At 38.4% G+C, this 17,011-nt stretch overlaps 1 protein-coding gene across 1 annotated transcript in view; it reads left to right on the top strand.

Annotated features, from left to right (window-relative positions):
- Positions 1–17,011, top strand: part of CIP2A (cellular inhibitor of PP2A) — a 28,634-nt gene that overhangs the window by 3,058 nt on the left and 8,565 nt on the right. The window contains exons 2-16 of the mRNA XM_082219811.1: positions 469–616; positions 2,162–2,274; positions 4,192–4,286; positions 5,513–5,609; positions 6,515–6,637; positions 6,909–7,054; positions 8,524–8,599; positions 9,284–9,508; positions 10,478–10,627; positions 11,415–11,563; positions 13,875–13,974; positions 14,864–14,982; positions 15,144–15,336; positions 16,465–16,539; positions 16,632–16,742. Coding sequence (XP_082075937.1) covers positions 469–616; positions 2,162–2,274; positions 4,192–4,286; positions 5,513–5,609; positions 6,515–6,637; positions 6,909–7,054; positions 8,524–8,599; positions 9,284–9,508; positions 10,478–10,627; positions 11,415–11,563; positions 13,875–13,974; positions 14,864–14,982; positions 15,144–15,336; positions 16,465–16,539; positions 16,632–16,742 — 1,920 coding nt within the window. The remainder of the gene's footprint in view (positions 1–468; positions 617–2,161; positions 2,275–4,191; positions 4,287–5,512; positions 5,610–6,514; positions 6,638–6,908; positions 7,055–8,523; positions 8,600–9,283; positions 9,509–10,477; positions 10,628–11,414; positions 11,564–13,874; positions 13,975–14,863; positions 14,983–15,143; positions 15,337–16,464; positions 16,540–16,631; positions 16,743–17,011) is intronic.

Raw genomic sequence — 17,011 nt, 5'->3', positions numbered from 1 at the left:
AAGCATCTAGGTTGAAGTGTTCTTCTGAGGGTGCATTCACAAGGACACTTTTTTCCAACTGTCAGTTTTGTTCAACTGTCATACTTTTGGAAGATGCTGTTAACATGTTATCTAGCTCTGGTGTGTTTATACTACTCGTAGAACTCTTTTTAGAAGTGTGGTAAAGATATAACATATAGTAAGTTGTTGTGTATGTATTTGATTATGTACTTATTTCAAAGAATGGTCTTTGAAAAGAATGGCTCCACTCTAAATTAAGCCCTGTTAAGTTCTATTGATTTTTGTGAGAGAAAGTTAAGGATACTGTACTATGTCTTTTCACTTCATTGAAAGTGAGTTCATAGTTCACTTAGCTTTGTGGAAGACTGCTGTGTATTCACTAGAGCTCCAGTATACTTAAGGAGTATTTGGTTCAGTGTTACTTTTTAGCTTCAGTTAGTAGTTACCATATTAAATACATTTTTCCAGGTCATCTCAGGATTGAAGCTGACAAGATTTTTTGCATCGAACCAGATTTTACCAAGTGAATGTCTATGCTGCTTAGTGGAACTCATTGAAGATCCAAATACAAGCCCCCAGTTAACCCTGAATGTGGTAGGCTTGCTCTCTCAACTGGGTAAGCCTTAAATACATTTGAGTTGCATATCCTGAGCTGTTTAATACTTTATAGGTCAAGATAAAGTGTAGTGTAAAACTTATGATTGGCTCTGATTTCTTGCATACTTTTGTATATAACTTTCTCAGACATCACACTAAAATGTAATGTTAGAGTGTTCTGATCGTCATAACCAAAATCTCTTGGCTGGTTTTTTTTTTTAAAAAAATCATTTTTTAAATATTAAATTTATTGCTTTTGTGCAGCTCATGAATGCAACAACTTAGTTATTGTAAGAAAAGCAGGAATACAAAATCAGTGTCTGGACTTAGTAATGCATTGGATGAGGTCAATAAACTGAAGCACAATCTTAACAAGATGGACGTGGGTGGGTAGTACTTGGAGTCCAGGAAATTGGTATCCACTTGCTCTGGATGGGAGCTGGTATACAGGGTGGGAGTACTCCTTGATCCATCATTGTCACTTGATACCTGGTGTGCCTTTTATTACCTATGACTGGTTCACCACATGTGACAGGATAGCTTTGCCATGCTGATTGCCACTCTGTTAGCCTGGTTGGAGTTCTGTAATGTGTTGGGGCTGCCCTTTTAAGAGTATATGGAAGTGCATAACTCAGCTGCCAGAATTTTGACAGGTTTAGCCAAAGCTGTTCATATTGCACCTATTTTGAAAGATCTATATTGATTACCTATCTGCTTCCAAGTTCAATTAAAGATGCTGATGCTTTACCTTAAAACCTTGTAAGAATTGGAACCCACATTCTGGAGTGCTTCCTTCCATAGCAGCCTCCCCATGTCTTACCTTCTGGAGAGGCTCTGCTCCAAGTATCCTCTTTAGTATACAGTATGTTGTGGTTCTACAAGGAGAAGGCTCTTTGTTCAATGGTGCCACAACTTTGGAGTGGCATCCTTATGATGGCATGGCTGGCACTGAAATTACAAGCTTTGATACTAGTTGAAAACCTTCCTATTTGACTAAGCATTTAAAATTTTAGATGGCCTTTGGAATTGTGCTGTATTCTATCTTTTATTTTACTTTGCTTTGTTTATTTTTTATTTTTACATTGTATTTATAAGTTGTATTGGATTAATTCTGTTCACACTTTTGTATACTTATACAAACTTTTGATGAATGGTTAATAAATATTTTTAAAATATTTTTAAATAAATGGTGATTTGAATGCTTCTGAGTAAGCAGAGATATAGTGTAAAGCGAGAGATATGTCAACATTACTTTAGCAGATATGCCAGACTTTGGGAGAATATGTTAACTGACCTTTTGTTTTACGATGGAAATTTACTTGTTTCCAGTGTGTAAGACTGCATCTATAGAAGCAGCTAGCATTTCTTCTTAATTTGCTTAATTAAGTTACTTTATATCCCAGCACATTTCATGAAAATTAAAAAATAGGTTCAAAGACTTTATTAAAATATAATTGACTGTTGGATGGAAATATTGCTTTATAAATTTTCTGAAATATTTTCTAATCGCCTTTGTTCTTGACGCGTTGCTTCTAGTGACTATGTGTGGATGTTTATATTTTAGTTTTAGATAATGAGATCAGAGAAGCCCTTCTGAATACTTGCAATTTGTGTAGTGTCCTGGCAGGTGTGATTCATCGAAGTTCTATCAATCCTCTTGATCCAGTATTATTACAGGTAACATAATGTAATGCTTAACACTTCATATAGCGGGAATGGTTTTTTGTAAGTAATATAAAGCTTTAAAATTATTTTTAGCTATGTTTTGCCTTTCTTACATGGAACTCAAAGCTATGTGTGCACATGGTTCCCGGGGGGTGGGGGGGGTGGTTCCTCCCATCCAAGCACACATGAGATCCAAACCTGCTTAGGTGTCCATGCCATCAGACTATAGCTGAAATGCAAATGTAGAAATTTCTAATAAAATGTGGAAAAGTAATGGCATGCCTCCCTTGCTTGACTTAAATAGATTTGTATCCTATAGCCATGGAACAATGATTTCTGCTTCATGTTCTTTTTGGTGTGAAATAATGGGTTAGTCTCATCTTCACTAAAACCAAAACTTGATTGACTAGAGTCAGTGAGAGAAACTGTTTTGGTTTTATTCCACCCCCTCCCCTGGCCAACTACTGGTTTCACATCTGCACTTCAGTGATTAATTCCCCTTGATGATTAATGGTCTTAGGGTGCAATCAGCCAGGATGAGCACCTTAGGGTGAAGCGCTTTTCTGGCTCAGTTAATGTTAAGTCCCCAGCCCCAGCACATAACTTGCTCATCCAAGTGAGCCTAAGCTGGCTGAACCTAGGCCTGTGTAAGTCCCAAAAATGTGTTCTGGGGTGTGGCAGGAGCCTGACCATAGAGTGAGGACTTAGGCTGGATCCTAAGCCCATTCAGCTTGGTCATGTGATCTTGCAACTTGCTGTAAAACATTGAAAGGCATGTTTCCCCTCTTCCAGGCTTAAGCTTGCTTCATAACAACTTCTTGTGCATACAATTGAACCCTTAACCCAGTTGTTTTCAACCAGTGTGCCGTGGCACCCTGGGGTGCCTTGAATGATAGTCAGAGGTGGCATGGGCAACATTAGTCTCTTTCTTTCTTTCTTTCTTTCTTTCTTTCTTTCTTTCTTTCCTTCCTTCCTTCCTTCCTTCCTTCCTTCCTTCCTTCCTTCCCTCCCTTCTCTGATGTCCTCTTGCATCTTTGCCTCCCAAAGGCTTGTGCAGCTGTTATGTTGCAGCAGCCCTGGCTACAAACTCCTCCGGCAAATGGTGCCTCTGGGGTTGGTCATGGGGTGCTGGTTGCAGGAGCTGAGGTGGCCTTGGAATAAGCAAGCAGGTGGGTGAGTGAAGGAGGCCCGCCAGCCAGTCCACCAGCCCTTGCAGTTGGATGAGACAAGTGGTAGGCCAGGCAGGCACTGTGCTGGCCTTTCTTGTGATTGCTGATTGCAAGGCCTGCCTGGGAGCTGAGTGTCCAGTGCTGAAGGGGAGCCTTTCCAGCATGCAGGGCTGGCAGCTCCTGCTGCTGCCACTGCAGCCTCCCAAGGTAAGGTGCTGGCCTCACATTCACCTTTGGACAGTCTTTGTTGATCCACTTAGGCTGAAGGCACCCTCTTCCCAGGCCCCTGGTAGGTGGCATGAGGAGGTACCTCTCTTTGGGGTTGGAGCGGGCAGCTCAGAGACCAGGAGCGGCTGCCTGGAGGACTCCCAAGGAGAGAGGAGAGGAGGCTAAGGGAACACTTCACAAGGGAGAGTATTCAAAAAAGGGTGAGAGGCTGCTAGCTCTGCAGGCAAGGGGTGACATAACTGGACTCATGGTTCCCACAGAAAGAATGTAGCTGGTCAAGGGAGCTGTGGACTAAAAAACTTTGAAAACCTCTGCTTCAACCTACTAATTAGTTGTATAAACTGAATTTTTAGAAGACTATTAATCATCAAGGAGAAATGATTTTAATAGTTTTGAAATAGTATATTGTCTAGTTCCTAATCTGAAAATGGAATGCAGTGGCTCTAATACAGATAAATACTTTCCTAATATCTAGAACCTCAAGAAGTTATATCTTTTAGTTGTATCATAATTTGTTTTTTCCCCTCTCAAGAGTATTCAACTGCTGCAGAAATTGACCTACAATGCAAGAGTATTCCATGGCAGTACTAATATTGATGACTTAATTTCATTTCTTATACACCATATGTAAGTACCTCATAGGATTAAATCTTTATCTCAGTAAGGCTACAGTTGTATACTTGCTCATCTTGGAGTAAATCCTGCTGAGCTGATTTCAGGGAGGTAGTTAAGGGATTGGGACAGCAAGAGAAAGGGCAGGTACATTTTAAGGAACAGAAGACTGTTAGACTGAGGATAATAGAACAGGACGACCAAAGACTTTCCAGCAGAGGTATATTCATAGAATTGTAGAGTTGGAAGGGACCACGAGGGTCAAATAGTCCAACCCCCTGTAACGCAGGAAACGTTTGCCCAACATGGGGCGCACATCCACAACTCTGAGATTAAAAGTCTCATGCTCTACCAACTGAGTTAGGAGATGGGAAGATGGAACAGAGGTAGTGTTGGTGGGTAGAGCTGAACTTGCAATAAGCAAGTGAAGAGAGATGAAACTCCCTGCCCTCCTCTCCACTTCCCAGGTGGTTTCATAGAATCATAAAATCATCGAATCTTAGAGTTGGAAGGGACCTAAGGGTCATCTAGTCCAACCCCCTGCAATGCAGGAATCTCAGCTAAAGCATCCATGACAGACAGCCATCCCACCTCTGCTCAAAAACCTCCAAGGAAGGAGAGTCCTATTCAGATATTTGCCATACCACTCCTGTTTAGTTTCAGAGGAGAGTTTAATTGGCCACCTTCATGGCAGTCTCTAAAATGCACTAAAATAAGAGCATATGTATTTGGGCAGGGGAAGAAGACATATAACTTTTGTTTTCAGTAAAATTAATAAAGCTAATTACACTTGGGTTTTCATTCTCTTTAGTGGCTTCTCTTCTGCAAGAAGTGTTAAGTCCTACCACTAAAGTCATTATGACACCAGCAGCTGTATGTGGGTGGGCAAACTGATAAGTGTTTTGAACGGCTTATGCTGCAATCCTGTATACACTAACCTTGGAGTATGTCCTGTTAAACTCAGTGGAGCTTACTTTTGTAGGATTGCACTCTGTGCATAATTATAAAGTGAGCAGCACATAGTTTTATTAATGATAGGTATAAGCATACAGCAATTCCAATGCAGTGATTTACTTGTGTTCTGCATGTGGGATCGTTCTTCTGATTTGGATAACAAAGTGAAAGTTGCTCTGAGGGGATAACGATTAAATTGAAGGAATCAGTTTTATAAGAAACGAAGTATGGAATTCTAATAAACATGTTAACAAAGCAGATTGCTTTATTATGGGCTTTTATTTTAGTCAGTCTACAGAAGACGAGTTAACAATACCATGCCTAGGACTTATGGCAAACCTGTGTCGACACAATCTATCCATTCAAGCACATATTAAGTCATTGGTAAGAAACTTTCTTTATTGAAATCTTTTTGAAGAAAGGGGAGTCTAATCATTTGAGCGTGTGAAACATTAGCACTTTAAGTGAGCAAGTGGGAGTTGATTCTTTCTCTTGATCTTATAGAGCAGATGAGCACAACCATTATCTCCAAAGAACATGGAAGAAATTAGAATTTCAAGAAATGGCTTGGTTAATCTGGGGAAATTTCCTTCTGTATTTACATATTTAGCAGAGGTGGTAAAGACATTTCCTGTGTACCTTCAAAACTACAGGACTATCGTCTCATGCTAATGAGCCCAGAGAAAATGATTACACTAATGTAATGCAGAAAATAAGTCGAGAATGAGGACTTTCCACAGCACTTGGATATGACTCCTCTTGCTTTTGATTATTTTAACAAACACTAGATCTAATTTTGGCCAAGTTCATCGGTAAAGGTCTTTTATATAGATTTCATGTTTCCTCTTTTTTTTTCTCCCTTTAGCTATGCTAATATTTCTGAAATCCAAATCCTCAAAAATTACACTTCACTTCTCAGTGAACACCAACATTTTGCAGTCTTTCACAAATGTGTATGAATCTCATTGATTTCAGTGGAAATTTGCATATAAATAACTTCAGAGATGGAGTGTAAACTTTTATTTTCTTGAGTTGGCCATCCTGGATCTCTACTGTCCTTCACACTCTAAAGGTTTCTAAACATAGTTCCAAAGTAACATTAAAATAAAACATTAATGCATTATCAGTTCCTGTGGATATTGGTGAAATGGCATGTACATTCCATGGGAAAGCAATCTTTTAATTAATCTAGTGAAATGGTAAGGAATAGAATATATTGACTTAGGCAGCAACAGGTTACACTCAAATGCAACTTTTTCTAGGAATGTTTTTTTTTGTCTTTGTACTAGACAAATGTGAAGAGTTTCTATCGTACTCTGATCAGTTTCTTGGCCCACAGTAGTCTAACAATGGTTGTATTCGCACTTTCAATATTGTCAAGTCTTACATTAAATGAAGAAGTTGGAGAAAAGGTAAGGATGTGTTCTTTTCTTCTTCTTTTAAAGAAATAGCTTTTACTTCAGGCATGTTAATCTTGCCGATAATAATATTTGTGGCAGGATGTGGAATTACACCAGCAACCTGTGCAAATCAAGTCGTGCCGGCCTGTTGTACTAACTATGCATATCTTTTATCATCCAATTGAATCATATTTATTGCTGTCATATTTCAGGTTTATAGGTTTGCATTGATATAGCTGGGTGTGTGATGGTTCATTATTGTAAATCAGAGCTCTTTGTTTAGCTTTTCCATTCCAGAAATATTCATCAGACTTTCCAGTTGATATTCAACATTCTTGTGAATGGTGATGGAACACTAACAAGAAAGTACTCTGTTGATCTTCTCATGGATCTTCTGAAAAATCCCAAGATTGCAGTTTATCTTACCAAGTATGTCTTCAAAATAAACCTACCTACAAATATTCTTTTCGGGGCTCTCTGTTATCGTTCCTTAATTTGTGTGTCCATTTTTGCACATTTTTCTGTCCTAAGCTCAGTAATCATGTCGCTTTAAAGGTGACAGAAGTTGAGTTTTCTACTTCAGTCTTCCCTGTAGCCCTTTGTGCATAACTATGGTGAGAAGACTGGGATTATAGCCATCCCAATGTAAGGCAAGAGGCAGGCTGGACTTGTCTCTTGAGCACTTTTACCTGTGGTGCTTCTAAATTTCAAAGTACAGTAAAAGATGATGACGGCCACTGTTTCATTCAGCACCATTTTAGAAGATGTATTCCCTTCTGTTTGTGAAACAGGCCTGCGGAGTGGACATTTTCAATAATCATACCCTTAGATGTCATTTCTCCCTCCTGCTGCCACTGAGAAAGAGCTGTAGATTATCCAGCTGCCTGACATTTTTGGTGTTAGCATCCATTTTATTCCCAGGAAGATGTGTCAATAAATATCTTTATTCCCTTGCACCAGAATATAATTTTCTATCACTCATGCCCATTCAACACATGTGGAATGTGCTTAGCTTTGCCTACATTGTTATCACCTGCTAGATCTGAAATTTCACCATATTGGAATCAACAGAAAATGAAATTATTCTCCTTTTCTTATTTGCAGTCAGTTCCTATAATGCTGTAATCAACAGCAGGTCTCCAGCTGTATTCCAAGAGCAGCAGAATCTAATTTTCAGAATAGATATTTGAAACATGTATGGCTTTCTAAATGGAAAGCAAATAGGTCCTCAGTATTCATACAGGCATGTTTTGCTGAGAGAGAAGTTCCAATTGACTCCTCTCCCATAGTGTTTCTATTCAAGTGGTTCTTACCAGAGCATTGAAATTTTAAGAAGTGGTGTCTGCATTTGTTTGCTTCCCCCACCCCATTCCCCACCCCATTTTCCTTTTGTATGACATCTTTCTGTTTGTAAGCCTATAGGCAGGGAGACCTTGTTTTTATTGATCTTATGTAAGTCTTTGGCCGAAGAGCAAGATAAAAATGCTTAAATGACATCTGTGCATAGAAGTGTCATATTTGCATTAGGTTTTATGTCTTGCTTAATTAGAATTGCCTTAACAACATGTAAGAATTTGAACTTTATTTTATGTGCTGTGAATTAGACATTGGGATTGACACCCAGACTCAAAAATACTTGTTTGATAATATTGATTTATAGCATTGATATGCTGTGTTTGAGCTATTTTTACTCTTTTAGTTGGTATATTAGCCCTTGTAGCCAGTCTTTCCTAGCACCACTTACTGTGACTCATTGACATTCTTCAATAGTTTAAGCTACAATATTTAAACTAAAAATGAATTATGAGCAATACTCAAGAAATCCTCCTTTTGAATGTTGAGTAATGTTTCCAAAATGAAAACTGTATTTCAACATTTTTTTTCTTTTGACAATGTAGATATGAACATTTTACCTCCTGCGTCACTCAGGTATTGGGTCTCCTTCATGGAAGGGATTCTGATTCTTCAGCAAAGGTACTTTACAGCTAAATATCTTTGTAGTGATACACCTTAACAGAATCCAGATACTGAGCATTCTTACATCCATCCTTAACTTTAAGTAAATGCCTTGAAATATGGTGAAATACACTAATGTTGATACCTACATATTTTGGGCAGCTCGGCTTGTATGGATCATATTGTGCTTACTATTTCAGTAAGATTAAACTTTACTTACAAGCCAAGTAAGCCACAACGTTATATGAATGAGTGTGTGTATTCAAATAAAACAGTTTGCAGATTGTGTAGAAAGTTACATCCTCATGTGAGGAAAATGTGTGTGTTTGAACTGTGGCTGTGAGGTTTATGCTCTGTGCGGTTCCTTCGTATTTTGTGAACACTATTTCCACCATGCTTTTGTATAAGATCTCCCTGATACAGTCGCTGACTGACCGTAGGTCTGTGGAAAACCACAAACTTTACATGCCCTGACATCTCCTTTTAAAGTATCCCTGAGGGCAGAAGCGAGAGAACTGTAAACATTTGGCATTTGCAGGCTGAATGCATCAGTGGTGTGTTTCCGGTATAATACAGACTTGTATATAGGAGGTCAGATTTTTGGCACGTCCTTTACAGCTGTAACATGGGTAAAACAAGCAGTTTATTTGTGTGTCGAAACTTTCCATTACTGTAATCTGAAAGATAGTCATTTCTGCTTAGGTGTTGGAGTTGCTACTTTCCTTCTGTTCGGTAACGGAACTCCGTCACATCTTGCGTCAGGCAATATTGGAGCCAAATAAGGCAAGCTGTGGGAGCACAAGACTTGCAACTCGATCTAAGCCTTCAGAGCCATCTGTCCTCTTAGTACATTGGTCAAACCAACCACTGGAAGCATCTGAAAACTGCTCAGCTCTTGCATTGGAGCTGTTCAGGGAGATATTTGAGGTACCGACTTCTTTTACAATTGGCTTCAAATGTCTTCTCAGCGAGCCAGTCCATTCAATGTGAAAAGGAGGCACTTGCTCCAGCCTCATAGCTGTGCCACACACATCCCAATAAGAAACAACTTGCTTCACTTTTAGCCTTGTCATTTGGTAATATCGTTACGCCCTTAGCTAGTTTTGTTGCTGGTAACTGTATATGAAAATAGCAAATGAAGCCAATGCAAAAATAGTTCTTATATTTTATAAACAATATGCCAAAAGGTTCATATTTAACTTTTTTAAAAAAAATACATGTTGCATTTTGGCCACTCCCATTAGGTTATTGCTAGCCATGTGCATGTTTTTGCAAATCAACTTTAATGGGAATTTGGGGTAAACTACCTCTATCTAGTGTTTGAGGGGGCAGTCTTTACACCTGGTGTTCTGTAAGTATATTTGCCTCATCTTGGCTCAGGGTGTTTTCATGAGTAGCCAGGTTAGGACTCCTGCATCAGCCCAGTACCCAGATCACTTCCTTAATAAGCAAGTGAAGTCTGATGTTTCTCCCCACAGGGTGGAAAGGAACAGTATGGAAGAATTGTTTTTAAAGGAAGAGGGAGAAGATGTACATGGATCCTCCAACCTTTCTTTTCCCTTGATCTTAAGCCTCTGCTTAACAAGGCTTATGCGTCTTGTAATAAAATGTCTGCCACCTATAGTTTTTGCAAGTTCTTAAGCTTACAGTATAAAGACCAACAGTAGTGCACTTGCCACTACAAAATAGTGTAGTTAAGTTTCATCAGATTGGACTGGAATATGTTTCAGAATCTATCTTCTGTGAGAGAAAAAACTAATCATGGGAATGGTATGTTTCATGGACCTTGAGATGAAGACTGAGTGGCTTTGGACTTAGAAAGCAGATTTGAGGAGGGGGTAGTATATATTATTTATCAGTTACCTGGGTGCCAACAAGCATGTCATTCTTCTACAGGATGTTATTGATACAGGCTGCAGTGCAGCAGCTGAGCGCTTTGTGGATCTTCTTCTTCCTGTTCTTCTTGACCATATTCATTTGCCGGGTCATGTCTTAGAAGACCTGTTGGCAAAGAAGAAGTGTGAAAGAATGATTGGGGCTGTTGATGTCTTGAGAAATATCCTTGATCCACGTTCTTTTTTTTTTTATCATGAGCTTACCATGAAACTATACTCAGTAGTCTGTAAAATAGATGAATGCATTTGATTTAAATAATACTTTAAACCCAAGACTTTGGGTAAACAGGCAAACTATAGAAAAGGTTGCTCTTAAAATAGTTCAGGATAAAATATGGTGTCTGTGCATTATATTTTGTAACTGGAATACAATGTAACGGTTAAAAGGGACTTTAGAAAGGTGATACATGTTTGAACAGTGTTTGTTAAAGACTGCTTTACAGTTTACACAACAGGTTCATTTTCTGCAAAAACTAGCATTTGTCATGACAAACATAAGTGTGAAGAGTCATGTGTCTAAATATGTGAAGGGAATGGTCGGAAATCAAACAGTTGCACTTCTTGAATATGTATTCTCTGTGTTTACGCATTTTCCTTTCATGCACTGGGTTGTGTACATCCATAAAAGTATGGACCAAAAAGTGCCCTGAATTTCATGTGTTAATTAATGATTATATGATCAGAGTTTTTCTGGCATTTAGACAGAAATCAAGATCGATTAACCTAGCTTAGAGCTGCAAATTTCTCTTTGGCTTATTTATTTATTTTTAAATACATAGAGTTATCCAGTCTCTAAATTGCTGAAAAGTAATTAAGGAATAGCATCAGCCCTTATGAACACTACTTGGAGACTCCTAGTAAAGTACAAATGTTCCCCTGCTAAATATTTCCTTCTGTAAAAAAAAAAATCTTTCATGAGTCAGATTCATCCTTAACAGAACCTACTGCTTTGTGCAGATGATACGCTAAAAATGCATGTTACTAAGGCTCTAACAGCCAACAAATGTACATCTTTAATTGAATACCACTTTACATGCAGTGGGATTGACTTTGGCTTTGGGACAAAGGTAATGGACTCTGAACTGAGGTAAGCACCTTTTGTTTAAAACCCCTGGACCAATCCTTTAGGTTCAGTCTTCTTAAGGATACACTTACATTATCTTTCTTTAGGGGAAAAATAGCCCAAACATATAGATTTTGTTCATTTACAGCACCAAGCCACATGTAAGCTACAACAAGCTTGAGCAAAGCCTCAGGTTCATGCACTTCGCTTCCCCTTTTGCCCCTCCTGCGGTCAAGTTCTGCAACTTTTAGTTTCACTTTCTGCAAATCTTGACTGCTCATGTCCTACAATCAGCAGTCCATGTTTTAAAACAAACTGTAATCAGTTTCAAAAGGAACCGGTTTCAAACCCTGGGTTATGTCGCTGGCTTTTAAAAACCACTAATTTAGTAAAATACAACCAGCCAGGATCCACTGAAAGTAAAATAAACACTGCAGAAGGCCTGGCAGCATGAGAGGGGAAGTGAGCATGCCCGGTGGCTTAACATTGACTGTTGTTGAGCCCTAGCAGTTGGCAAGATATCCTTGAAATTGAAGGCTTTCGTTTTAATTACAATATTCTGAAGTTTCTATTTATATGGATATGCATTTGAAATGAATAAAGGTGTTCAAGTTTTCCATTTATACATAATTTTAAACAGGCAAATAGGGTGGGGTGGGGAATGTTGTAAGCATCATCACAGTAATACTGTGTCACAGCAGGCCTCTTTCAATTAAGAAAAGAACTCCAAGACATCTCGGTATGCAAGGCAGATTGACTATTACATATGCAACGTTTGATTTAACCTCCAAGGGCAAAAGCTATGTAAATGAAAGACCCAGTGTCAGAGCAAAGAGCAATGTAAGATATAAATAGATGGTTCAAAGTTTCTTCACAAAAGAAAATCTGTTACTTCTTTTGTTTTGTTTTTTGCATTTCAGTTTTAAAAACAAACAAAAGTAGTTTTATTAACTATATATATATATATATATATATATATATATATATATATATATATATATATGCAGGTTTTGGTGTCTTCGGGTGTCTTCCCGTGTAAGAGTCGGGGTGTCTGTGCGACGTTTCGACGAGGTCTCACTCGTCATCTTCAGGCTGGTGCTTTCGGCTTCTTGTTACTGGAACACAGCTCTGTTCCATAATATATATATATTATTGTTACAAAATTGTACACACACAAATCATAAAGCATGACATGACTAAGAAAAAATGGGTCACGGTGGGGTGGAGGAGATACGAAACATTTTACAGTACATAATAATGAGGTGATAACAGTAAACCAGTGAAATAAACTTGGAGAACACAGAGTAATAGGTTAATGAGAACTGCCTGCTTATCTATGCCATATTGCAAAATACGTTGTATTTCTTGTCTGTGTGCTGTTTCATTTGTATACAATAAACCCACAGTTTACGCAGGGATTACCTTCCAGCAATCATGCCTAAAGCCAAAATCTCATATAGTCAAAACACATTGGGTTCAGTGGCAGGTGGGATTGCCAGAGCCTTTTTCCTGGATGCCCACCCCCTTTTAATTTTTTGCCAAGCACATAAAGCTGAATGTGCCCGAGTTAAATGTGAGTAAGTTGCGGGCTTACTGTATTTAATAAAATCACACAATAGAGTATGGAAATAATCTTGCTTTTTTCTCTCCTTTTGGCACTATTAATTTTTGCAACAGCTTGCCCATTATGGCTGTTTTCCAGACTATATTATACCAGTGATCAATATTCATTAATTGCAAGGATCCCCAAGTTCTGGCTATAACTTTTCCAGCTGCTGCTAATAAATTTGTTCTTGATTCCTTGCTTCTTACTTGGTCCAGATGTGAAGTATATAAATTAAGTAAGGCTTTACTGGGATTGTCTGAGCTGTAATCTGAGATATCTCTTTTGAAACTTCTAAAATTGTTCTATTTGTGAACATTCCCACCACATATGTTAGTATGTACCTATAATTTGGCATCCTCTCCAACATAACAGAGAACGATTGGATCCTTTTACTGGATGACATCAATTCTACCATATGGCTAAGTTGGCTTGCTTCATAGGTGGTTTTAATAATTCTAATAATTTTTTTGTTTGTCAGGTGGGCAGAACTCTGCAGTGTAGCCAATCACAGTGGGGCTCACTGTCAGTGTTGATCAATGAGCCCCACTTGCAAATGAATAATCTGAAGCTCTTAAAGCTTCTAATTGTTCCTTTGAAGACATGTCCTTATCTGCCCCATATCAGATGTCAGGTTTGGGGTAGGTGGCTGCAGTGTGTAGATGTGACATGCTAGTCGTTGCTGGAATTTATGGTGTACCGTAACCTCTTTTAATTATCACCTTTTTTCAGCAAGCTTGCTGCTGATGTAATCTTAAAAACACTGGATCTTATGAGCAAGCTTAAGCAGCTGGTTTCTAACATGGAAGTCAACTTTTACAAAGTTCTTCAGGTAAGGTTTATTTGATCATTTAAATGCCTGTTAAGATAGACACTGTACATAATTATGTCCATTCTGTGGTAGTGACTAACAGTATCCACAGACAACATACTAGCTGCCATTCTTCAAATACTTACCTTTTCCATCATAGCCAGGCTGCAACCTTTTTAAGAAGTGCATGGCAGTGTTTTGAATCCAAAGGTGCCTTGTATGCATAGAAATGGCCTCTACCTCCAAATTCTCCCAATTCCCTGCTTTCTTCTGTCCTGTTCTAAAGGATCACTTAACCTTTAGGAGCTTTTGTGGGTGCAAGAAGGGAGGGGCCAGGAAAGCCCCACTGTATAAGTGGAGTTTTGCTCACACTTCCCTTGATTCAACATAATTGTAGCAATTTAATTTTAGTGCAGTTTCATTTTTAGAAGAGTATTGCCTATAGCACGGAGTATGCTTTTATTCATTCAATCAATCAATCAATCAATCAATCAATCAATCCATAGATCTCAGGGCAGTTTCCAACATAAAAATACAAGATATAAACACAAGATAGATAATAAAACCAAGGGCAAAAAAATTCCCACAAACCAATAACCCCTCCCACAGAAACATTTTAAAGGGTCTAGGGTGTTTATCATCCAAAGGCCTAGTTGCAGAGTGTAGTTGTACAGTGGCAGCATTTGAGATCTTCCAATAGAATTCAGCAGATCTGATTACTTTCCACATCTTCTGTTTCAACTCAAAATATCCCAGAGGAGGCATTAAAGGTTGAAAGAAAGAATGCTTCATTAAGAATGCAACAGATAAAGTGAACGTGTTTATCACTTGTTTTTCCTTCTTGTGTAATATATTTGTCTAGCTGCTTAAAATAATTACTTATCTGCACTCACAAGTGGTTTGTGTCTAGGACCAACGTTTGGTTACACCTTTGGCTTTTGCTTTAACATCAGACCACAGAGAGCAAGTGCAGGCAGGACTTAGAATTCTGTTTGAAGCAGCACCATTGCCAGATTTTCCTGCCATAGAGTGAGTTTCTTATTCTTCATATTTTTAAAAATTGTCTTGTGTTAAAAGTTTACTCTGGGCTTTTGTTGTGGGTTCTTGATCCTGCTTCATTAAAAAAGCTGTTTATATTTTATTTGCAATTCCTTCCTGCTGATTTAATCTTGTATGTGTTTTTCATATAGGCTTGGTGAAAGTATTGCGGCCAATAACTCTTACAGACAACAGGAAGCAGAGCATGCATCTAAAAGGAACCACATGCAAGCATCCATTACCTGTGTTAACCCAATGAAATGTTCTGCTGCTTGTGCTCCAAATGACGATGTTGCAACTTTCAACATTCAGGACCTGATACAGAAACTCCAGTCTAGCCTGGAGGTTAATGGCTTTAAGATACAGCTTTTGAATAGAAGCAGCTTTGTCCTGGCATATGCAAAATGCAAAGCAGTCTGCTCCAATCGGATTTTTCAGGCTTCTGAAGTCTGACTAGTTTCTATAGAAAGCTTTGCACAAAGGCATGATAGAGACAGTACAAGCCCAAACTGTTACAAAGCATTAGGTTCCATATGGGATCCGAACCCACAATGATCAGGGATTAGGCCAAGCTCCACTGAACTCAAGAAAGCCTATTGGCAAGTAGATTAAGTACATAACATGTAACAGGACACTTCTGAACAGAAGCGTTCTAGATAGAGTAACTTGAAAAGAATGTGCTTTCTGTAGCAGCCATCAGTATGTCACAAACTAAAAATTAAATTCTGTGGTCGGTATTCACCTAATGAGTCCCAGCAGCAGAAGCCCTGCACAAAGACTTTGACTTTTGCAACAAGGCTTCCCCCCTCCCCCAAATTGCCCTTGGTGGTGGGGCATTAGGAGAACACCTGGAACAATGCAGAGAGGGAGGAGAGGGAATTTTTTCCCATTAGGCAAGCTGAATTGCTTGCACAAAGCAAATGTTCATCATAGTGTGACTCTGAATTCTACCATAATTTTGTTTGAAGTGTAAATTGCTTAAGATCATGGAGAATTAGTTGAATGAAATGTCAGTATATTTATATTCTGTTCAATCAAAAGTTTATTGTAGTAACTAAAGACCATAACAGTCCCAACCACCACAATTTGCCACACTGAAAATTATAGCATACGGTATACAATAATTACATAAAATAAGTGATCAATGATTTGAAGAAAGGCAGTCAGAATTTATAAAAAAAGTCTGTTAGCTTATACCTAGCTTAACTTCTGTTAGACCTCTGAATCTCCTGCACGACTTATTGCAATACTGTCTAGCCCTCTCTCTTGCGGCCAGAGCATAAAGCACAAATATATTTATATGGATTCTATATAAATCCTTTAACAATTTATATTACTGTTTTGTTAATACAGGAATGATAACCAATGTTATCTGCCAATATAGTAGTCATTTTGTGTTGCTTTTGTTAAGCTTTTCATTTGTCCAAGTAGGAAGGATTCTGCCATAGCTTATGCTATTAACATTTTCCACAGGTGAAAGAATCAGCCACTGATGTAAGGGTGTCTGACATAATGGATGTGTATGAGCAGAAACTGTCTGCATTAGCAGTGAGTATATGTTTAATATGCACAATTTTTCATCTGATTGCTTTGTCCATACCTGTATTTCAATTTACTTTTGCTTCTGGTTTTTCTTTTAGTCCAAAGAAACTAGATTGCAAGACCTTTTGGAAGCAAAGGCTTTAGCACTTGCTCAAGCTGATAGACTTATTGCCCAGTACCGTTGCCAGAGAGCTCAAGCTGAGTCAGAGGTATGTAAAACAAACATTTGCACAAGAATTAATTTGCTGTCTGCTCATAGCTACCACTGCAAGCTTGTTGTACATCAGGATGCCTTGTTTTTGAAAACTAGGTTATACTTACTTGGGGGGTGGGGGTGGAATCAATACTGATATTAAATTTTTGCATAACTGCAATCCTTTTGCAGTCCACAATACTTGATGTTTCTAAAGCCTTAAAATTTTAACATTTATCCAGTTTAAGAATAGATTGGTTCCCTTCGGAAGTTATTGATGGAATG

Source organism: Podarcis vaucheri (assembly GCF_965113315.1).
Source record: "Podarcis vaucheri genome assembly, chromosome: 4".
NCBI classification, from domain to species: Eukaryota; Metazoa; Chordata; class Lepidosauria; order Squamata; family Lacertidae; genus Podarcis; species Podarcis vaucheri.
This window is presented reverse-complemented; position numbering and strand designations above follow the sequence as displayed.